We start from the raw sequence: 9,266 nt of genomic DNA on the forward strand, positions 1-9,266 counted from the left end.
AAATGTTTTTATGCATTTCCCAAATTTTTGTTGCTCTTTGGAAAACATAAAAGCAGTAAAAGCAACATTTAATCCCCCCCTTTCCAAGTAAATCCTTTGTTCATTTGCTCACCTGCCTCATTTCTCTTGGCATCATAAAGGCACAATGAAATAATCATAAACAAAATAATGACCAAATGGAAAGCCAAAAATGTCTGCATATGTGTCTGTGTGTGTATTTACCTCTTTTCACCGACCAGACATTTATGTGAAAAACATGATGTCATACATGGAAATTTGTTGCTCCCCATGAGGAAAATACTTTATTTATTTATTTATTTAGCTTTGTACAAAAAATACAACTTTTATTTGAAAAAGAAAAGAGATTTGCATTTGATTTCAGAGGTTAAGGCTTGGAAAGATGGCACAGCAACATTGAAGGGGAATCTTCTTTTCATTTTCTAATGCAGTAGTTTTCAACCTTTTTGACCCACAGCCCACACTCTCTCAACTCAGCCACAATCCAGGTCAGGAGTTAGTTACATTACAGATTTCAAACACACAGGATGTAGCACTGCTGACCATAAATGAACAAATATTTATATTTACAGACTCTCTGACAGGAGAACACTCAAGTTGTGGATGCTATAAATAATAATTATGTAATTTTTATGTGGACATAACAGCACCTTGTCTAAGCGTGGTTTAAGATTTTTCTTGCTACAACTCAGTGTACATATCACACAAGCATTCTCTTTAAGTTAAGTTACCCTTTACTAATCCCACAACGGGGAAATTCACCACCGCATTTAACTCATCTGTGCACACTGGTACACCCACATACACTAGTGTGTGCACACTTGCCCAGAGAATGCCAGGGAGCAGTTGGGGGAGCAGTTGCCTTGCTCAAGGGCATTTCGGTCATGTCCTGTCAGTTCAGGGGATCAGATTGGTGACCCTCCAGTCATAAGCCTGGTTCCCTAACCTCCAGCCCACGACTGCCCCCTTTAGTAGCTGCAAACAACAGCATGATCATGAATGAGGGAAAACAACATCCATGTATTTCATAAACAATCTGAAAGGTGGATTTCTCAGACTACAACACATGTTTCCACTGTGCATCAGCCAATTTCAGATAAGCTCAAACCCACAGAAGTTAGCAGAGTTTTTAAACCCTGTTAACATATGGATTATGCTGTGCATAGTACAGGCTTAACTTGCATTTCTGGATGCATCAATGAACAGTATTTATTATCAATGATTTGTGAAAGTATTTCCAAGCTGGTACGGTGATGCGATGACAGCCATCACAGAAGCCTGCTGGTTTTTAATGCAGTGCCATAAGGATTGAATTTAATTTGAATTCATTTGCAGTTTTTGGCTTTGTTGTTGACACACACAGATTTCTCTGGATTGCTTGAATCTGTAGAGGATGAGGCAAACTTAACTCATGCTTGCTTATAAAGGACTAACCCTGGTTGCTCCTTTTATATTCATTAGTCTTAATTTGCCCCGTCCCAACACATTCTGGAACATGTCGCTGGCATCAATTATAGAAAAAGAATATATTTACAGAAACCAATGATGTTGATAAAGTAAAGCATTATTTACTGTATTTTTGAAATCCTGTCAGTTTTCTTTTTTTGGGATTGAACTTTGTAGATCTACTGCATCTTTGATTATAATAGTCAGTTGGTTGACTGATAGTCAGAGAGATATTGTTGATTACTAGTAGGCAGCAAAATGTTGTTTTGTCCTTAATTGAGTACCCTATAGGAAAAAAAGGTCATTTGTTTATATGTAACATTTACAACATTTACACAAATACATCTCATTCCAAAACATATTCCAAACACTAAAGTAAATAAAGCAAAATGCGTTTTTTGTCAATTTTCATACGTTTTCAAATGTATTTGTTAAATAAATTTTGCATGTACATTTCTTTTTTTGCGGGTGTATGAGAAGCAGAGCGAGAGCACGGAAGGAAAAATAGTTCCTATCCTACAAATTTGTTTACTGTAGTATTTTTACTTTTTTCAACATCTAAGACAAACTAAAACTGTTTATTTTTGTGTCCGTGATTGCTAGTTAGACCTAGGTCAAGGCAATATAATGTTATTCTATGCATTATTTAAACTTCTATTTACAATGTCAAATGAGGGTTTCAAACATAGACCATTATATACATTTAATCACTGACCTGAACTGAAGTTAGACAGGTCCATCACTACTTTAAATGATATTTGTTAATGTATAGCTACTAGTTAAGGTAGTTAAAACTTACCAAGCTAGCATGTTTGTTAATGAGTAACAAATTTTAACTTGACAAGCAGACTTGACATTTCTAGTGCAGACGGCCTTGTGACACAATCCAATACAAGATTTGAACACTCTCTTGCCATTAGGATAAGCTGTGATGTAGAATGAATGGACTTTGCGTGTGGTAGGATGAATGAGTTTTCCTTTAAAGCTTTTAAAACCTCACTTCACTTGTTACAAAATAACACATTTGTGGGCAGAGTATGCCTAAGTCAGTTCTCTTCTACAAATTACTGACGCTAAGTCCATTGGTAATAGAGGGCCTCCTGTTCTCGCCGTCTGCAGTAGACAGCTTACGCAGCAGTGACTCTCTGAATGTCCTGCACATGAGGAAGTATATGACGGGGTCCAGACACACGTTGAGGGCTGACAGGAAAAGTGTGGCCTCCTTGGCTTGGAAGAGGTGGAAGCGTGTTTGCATGCTAAACTTGATGCCTGACAGCTGACTCAGCGTGTAGGGCACACGGCATACGTGGTAGGGCACAAAGCAGAGAAAAAACACGGCCAGAAGGCTGAAAATGCTGCGGTTGGACTTGCGGCCTGCCTCACTGCCGTCCCGGAGCACTCTCCGGTAGGAGCGGTACACATGCTGAGCTATTGAAGTGTAGCAGTAGGCCATGAGTATGAGGGTCAACCAGAAGATGGCCACGATTAGGTGGGCAGAGACTCCATGCCAGCGGCGGCCAAGTGCACTTTTCAGCTCCATGCACGAGCAACCCTCTGCTGCAGGGCGATTTGTCAGCAGGGTGTTAGGTAGCATACAGAGCAGCAGCAAGGCCCAGACAAGGAAGGCCAATACTCTGGCCATGGGCACACGCTGCAGGAGGGAAGAGGCATTGAAGGAGCAAAGGCAAGATGAAGAGGAAGAGGAGGAGGCACGGACAATTTTGACATAGCGCTCCAAACTAATGAGGCTCATGAACACTATGCCCGTGTACATGCTGAGGTAGAAGAGCACGGCTGTGTAGCGGCACACAACCACCTTCATCTGCCAGCCGCCAATTCCCAGGTCGCTGGCCACGCGCCACGGGAAGGAGAGAAGCATCAGGAGATCGGCCACCACCATATTCTTCAGGTAAACCACTAGGCCAGACGTGCTGGGCAGCCGGAAGAAGATCCATGCAGCCAGGCCATTTAAAACCAGCCCACCTGCGCAGATCAGAGCATAGAGCACAGGAAGGACTTGCTGCGTAAACACACTGCTGAAGTCTGTCCTGTTCCCAGCTGATTGACTTCCATAGCCAGAGGTGTGAGTAACATTGATGTAGTTCATACCTGAAGAAAACCATTGAAATGATTAATGACAGCAATACATACATTACACATACATATAGATAGAATGTAGCAAATAAACTGGCAGCTAGAGCATGTATAATGTATTGCTTTCCTAGGCAGCAGCCATGCCTGGCATGATTCTCAAAATGGAATAAAGCATCACAAAATATATTTAAGCACTGTCATAGAGTACATCAAAGAAATGAAGTATTCTTGAACTGAGACTGGAATCTTCACCATACAGTCAGCTCCATAATTATTAGGTCACTTGATAGTCTTGCATTGACCTTGAACTTTAAAATAGCAAATGTATTTTCAAATGTATTTTACCCCCACACACAGTAAGAATGATTCATTTCTTCATGGATCACATTAAAGATCTGGTAACATTTTATGGTCACCAAGTCTATAAAACTGCAAGTAGACACCATCTCCATGCCAACATGTCTACTGGAAGGCATACCACATGAACGCTTTTCTTTAATCTGTCTACAGACGTAAGCACCTGGATTTTGGTAGACACTACTGGAATTTTTAAACAACGTTCTATAGTAAAAGAAAGTCAAATAAAAGGAAAGATGGTTACACTGAAAAGAATCTAATCCCCACTGTAAAGTATGGTGGATGTAATGCTTTGGGCAGTTTTTCAGAAAAAAACTAACGGGCCGAGAACCTTGTTGGATTCACAGCATCATGGTACTTGAAGATTTTAGTGAAAAACTTGCTGCACCTGCCAAAAAGCTAAAACTGGGTCATGGTTGAATCATCCAGCAGGGCAATGTTCCAAAAATATACCCAAATCCATACAAAAATGAGGGTTGGGTTACCAAGTCTAAACTAAATATGAAACTAAATTCCACTGAAAACCCAGGAGGATGGCCTGAAGAAGATATACCTTTGGAGGTTCTAGAGAGATTCTGCATTGAGGAATGGTCTTAGAATCTGTAATCTTCAGTCTCAATATAGTATTGTAGGAGAAGACTCCTTGCTGTTCTGTAGGCAAAGGGAAATTGCAACTACTAAATGCAAGTGAGACAATAATAACTTTTTGATGCAGACTTTTGTTTTCTTAGACTACATTTACTTATATGCTTATTTTTAATAAAGAGTTATTTTTTTCTTTATTTACATTAACTACAGAGACATTGTTTAATGACTTTTTTGACCCTCCTTACCAACGGTGTTATTTTTAAGATGTTTAACATGCTGTTAACTTCCTTTTCACCATCAAGATAAACTGCACAGCAGAAGTGGAACTATCCACACTCAGTCATGTAGCACCTGCTGAATGACAGGTGAAAAATGAAGAAACAGTCCAGTCCTGGCTTAATGCTATATGTGTGTAATGTATACTACAAACAAAAAACTAGCAAATGATTCAATCTATGCTCACAGTACATCTTACTGCTTGTATTTGTTCACATTTATTTACCTATCTCAGCGCATAAAATGGAACACATAAAATGCTCTCCAAGATTTCTCAGGAAGGAAACTGGTGATAGATAAGGAAACAGAAACTCACTGTCAAAGGCAAAGTTTACATCCTCATGACAGGTTTTACAGAAGGTTGAAGTTCTTGTACAAAAACTGAAGTAGTATTATTTTTAATTTTGCCAATGCTGTCAGATGGTTTAGAGAATAGCAGTGGATTGCAATTATAAGCTTCTGAACCTCTGAATGTCACCAAAAATATTAGGCAGTTTGGTCAGTGAAATTTTGCAATTTTTGAGAAAACAATATGGTAACATGATTTGCACGATTGAAACTTTATTTCCTGTTTTGGAAAATGGCCAGTGGGATCTAAATCAGCCTTAACCCACCATACAAAGTATTACATTACATTACATTACATTACATTACATTACATTTAGCAGACGCTTTTATCCAAAGCGACTTACAAATAATGTGGTACATAGAACAAACATAGTTAGGCCTTAAAGGAGGTTAAAGGGTAATAGCGGGGTAGAGAAGTATGTAGGTCACCAAAAATGACCCCCATGCCTGGGTTTGAAATGTTTGCTGATCTATATTGGTAGATAATGTGTTTTAAATAGAAATTTGCTGATTTCAGCAGAAAGTACTGAATTAAATAGCAGAGAAATAAAATCTGACTGCAATAAATTGAAACTGAATGCATGACATTAGCTTTAAATTTCTTCCTGTGGGGTTGTAGAGTATTTGAGTAGTTTAAGCATGATGCCCAACTTCTACATATTAAGTGAACTGATTCAATTCAAAATAGCATTATAATTAATCATTATTGTCTGAAATTTAAAGTTTTGATATTGGTAAATCGTGTAAAATCATAAAACTATGCCTTGCCTACTAAAAACATTTTCCAGCAATGACGATGTCATGCTCACAGTAACTTGTTCACAATAATCACTCTCAAGACCTTTTAGGCTACTCTGTTGAAGCAGAGACATGCATTATGAAAGCAAACCTACATACTTCCCTTAAACCATAGTGTCAGTATGATGAAGTTTTGCAACTTGCTCCAAACTGAGTGGTGCCACAATGTGGTGAAGTCACATGGATCTCCATAATGTTTCAAGTGCAGTATTGAACAAAACTGCCCACTCATTTCCTGTACAATCATGGCTAAACAAACAATGACATGAAGACCTGTTTTAATGTTGTCTAAGGAGTGCTTCAAAGCTCTTGAACATTTTAATGACACACACCAATCATGTTTGCTGGTCAGGGTCGCCACCTCAGCCCTGTAAAGTGACTGGATAATCAATCAGTGGTACTTTACCTTCTTTACCTTGATTCTTAACCTTCAGTAATGCTCATAACACCTAAGGTCTAACGTGAATTGATGTCAGATCAGCTATCTAATCTTATAATGACTCTATAAGGATTCTTTAGTGAAAGCACTGGTTCTGTATAGCAAAAAAAAAAAGAATCTGCTGTTGTTAGAGCATTCATAGAATATTTTGCAACCATTTTGCTAATAGTGTGGAACCTAATCTTCTCAGTTATCACATTGCAGTGCTTTGTGTCCAAACATGTTATAATGTACCTTTGTGAAATAACTGTGTTTGTTTTGAGGATAAGCTGAACTAATTAACCCTATTTGTTGTATACACATTTTTGATAGAGAAAATAGCAGTTCATAAGAAATGCAAACAAAAGAAAATGCTTAGTTTTTTGGACATACAACTAAAATCAAGGACGGTCCTGAGAAATCCTGGATGAGTGGCAACCGTAATGTATTAATGCAACATACATTATCTTAGTACCTTCAGTATGAAGTATGAAGCAAGCATAAATGAATTAATCAATTAATACAATACAATGAATTAATACAAGCTAGATACTCAGTCTAAGCTTCTATAATAGTATGGCATCCTTGCTTTACAAGCTATCTTTGGGATTAACTCATGCCAGCAGTCCAGTACTAAAGTCCAGTACTAACTTCAGTCACTACATGAGGTGAAAAATTTACCAACAATGCATTCTTTTTTAATGCTTCTTTTATGCATGAGTCACCCTTTCCCTGTTCAAAAGTAGTTTGATAGTTGAGGGCTCCAGAGAACTGATTTGCAAAGCTGAATCAAACTTCTCATCACTAACCACAACAGCAGTTTCTTCTAAACTTGTTCCAGGCAGGTTACATTGTGGTTTACCCCAGTTGTTTGTTTTAACCAGTGAAAATCCCCTCACCTCCCCAAACATCATTTATTTAGGTTACTTTCTCAGGGCAGCTTCAGTCCAGACATGTCTCATATTGGCAATCCCAGGTGAATCATGAGCTACTTCAACCATTAATCTCCTTTAAAATGATGCGTTGCAACTGATTGATTTGTTTTGTCTCATACGCAAGTTTTCAAATAATGATTTATACACACGTGTAAATTGTTGTATTTTTTCATATTTACCCCACATTCTTTAAATATTCGCCTGCTGGACTATGTGTTGTCACAGACTCCTTCAAGAACAGACCACAGCATTTTAGCAGCTGATTTGAGTGCCTATTTGCAAATAGAACACATTTTTTACATTAGTGATTCTGTAAAGTTGGTGCACGTCAAAGGCCAGAAATGTCAGGCTGTTCGATCATTGTGAAGAAATACAACACTGAATACATGCAGGCATGTTAACTGTGGCGGTGCACTGATCTTAAAAGGAGCACTGTGTCAATGTACCTCAAACGCCAACACATAAAACAGGACAGGAAATGCATAGAAGGTCAGAAATAACTAAATAATTTTTGGCTTTGGTTTCAGATCTTATTTGCATGTGGCTTAGATAGATAGATGTTTATGTAGGTTCACATCAGTTGTCATGACATATCACTTATGAGCACTCCAGTAAAACATTACCGTAACCATTTCAGAATAAAATGATACATACAAATAATGAATACTAGTGAGTGAAAACAACTTTTGTAACCTTTAATTAATGAAGGCCTTGACTCTGTTTAATCATGTGAAATGTGAAACTATGTCTTAAGGATCAAAGGCAGCAAGAAGTCTCTCAAACCATATTTGCCCGCTTTCTCACAACACTAGAATGAACTACAACTTCATCCTGACACAAGACAACGTATTACCAAAAGAAACAATTCAATAATCTCAGGATGAAAAGTAAGTTCGGTCATCAGCACTAACCTTTAGAGCTGTTAGTCATTCAGGAGTAGGTCCAGGCGTTGAAGGTAAAGTTAATAGCTCAGATTGATGAGGATAAGAGATTGTCACTCTTGCAAGTTCTCTAAAAGAAGAATGTATCATACAGGATGCAAAAGGACAGGAGGGCTGCTGTGTCTTCTTTGTGGGTTGGACTCTTTGGTAGCAGACAGCACTATATATGATGACCTTTGCGTTGATGCTTACTTACAGGAACAGTCTCTGCACTCTCTTTTATAGTTCTCCTTCTTCCTCTACAATCCCTGGTGTGAGGTTTTCAGTCCTACACAACAACATAAACATACTTGTTTCTCTCTACACCAGCTGCTCTGCTATGTTTTCTGTCTTCACTTAGTTTTTAACTATTCCCAGTGGTGCTTCCTCTCTCTCTCTCTCTCTCTCTCTCTCTCTCTCTCTCTCTCTCTCTCTCTCTCTCTCTTTCTCTCTCTCTCTCCCCTGCAGAGCTCAGTGGGAGCCTTTGCGGAGGAGGGTCACTACAAGCAGAATTAGAATGGGAAGTTGTGTCTGTCAGGCACGTTTAACCTATTTCCTCCTCCCAGTGCACCATCTGAATACACTCTTAATTATAAGTTGAGTGTACAGTATCATCCATGTAAGCTGTATTTGATTATGAAAGGTGAAGTGCTGGTGTCTTTCCAAAGGGCCTTTAACTCTTAAATTCAAAGACTTATGACATACTAATAATATAAAATTACTGAACAAAAAATGAAGAAAAAAGTCTACATTCAAATCTATATTTAACTACAGATCAGCAGTGGGGTGGCTGAACTTTGTCTTCCTCTGCTGTCACTGCAGACTGACAGGGTCGCCTGCAGAGCACCACAAGCATCCTGTTAGTGAAGTAATAGTCTTCTTTATTTGAGGGTTGTCCATTTTGTACGGGAAAATGTCAACTTGTAATTCAGTTCCAATGTCAACACTTGTAATTCAGTTCCAAGGGGCAAGATGACTCTCGGAAACAAGGGGTAGAGATAAAAAAAATGAGATTGGGTCTTCAAGGATAAATTTAAAATGGATATGCACATGGAGGGATATTAAGTA

The 9,266-nt window shown here is 38.5% G+C and overlaps 1 protein-coding gene across 1 annotated transcript; it reads right to left on the minus strand.

Annotated features, from left to right (window-relative positions):
* Window positions 1-287: 287 nt before the first annotated feature.
* LOC108426899 (P2Y purinoceptor 14) lies at window positions 288-8,525 on the minus strand. Its single transcript, XM_017696710.2, has 2 exons — window positions 8,190-8,525; window positions 288-3,573 (listed from the first exon to the last, which is right to left on the minus strand). Exons 1-2 carry the CDS (start codon window positions 8,206-8,208, stop codon window positions 2,522-2,524), a joined length of 1,071 nt encoding a protein of 356 aa, XP_017552199.1. The 5' UTR covers window positions 8,209-8,525; the 3' UTR covers window positions 288-2,521.
* Between the last annotated feature and the right edge of the window lie 741 nt (window positions 8,526-9,266).

This window comes from Pygocentrus nattereri, chromosome 17, assembly GCF_015220715.1.
Source record: "Pygocentrus nattereri isolate fPygNat1 chromosome 17, fPygNat1.pri, whole genome shotgun sequence".
NCBI classification, from domain to species: domain Eukaryota; kingdom Metazoa; phylum Chordata; class Actinopteri; order Characiformes; family Serrasalmidae; genus Pygocentrus; species Pygocentrus nattereri.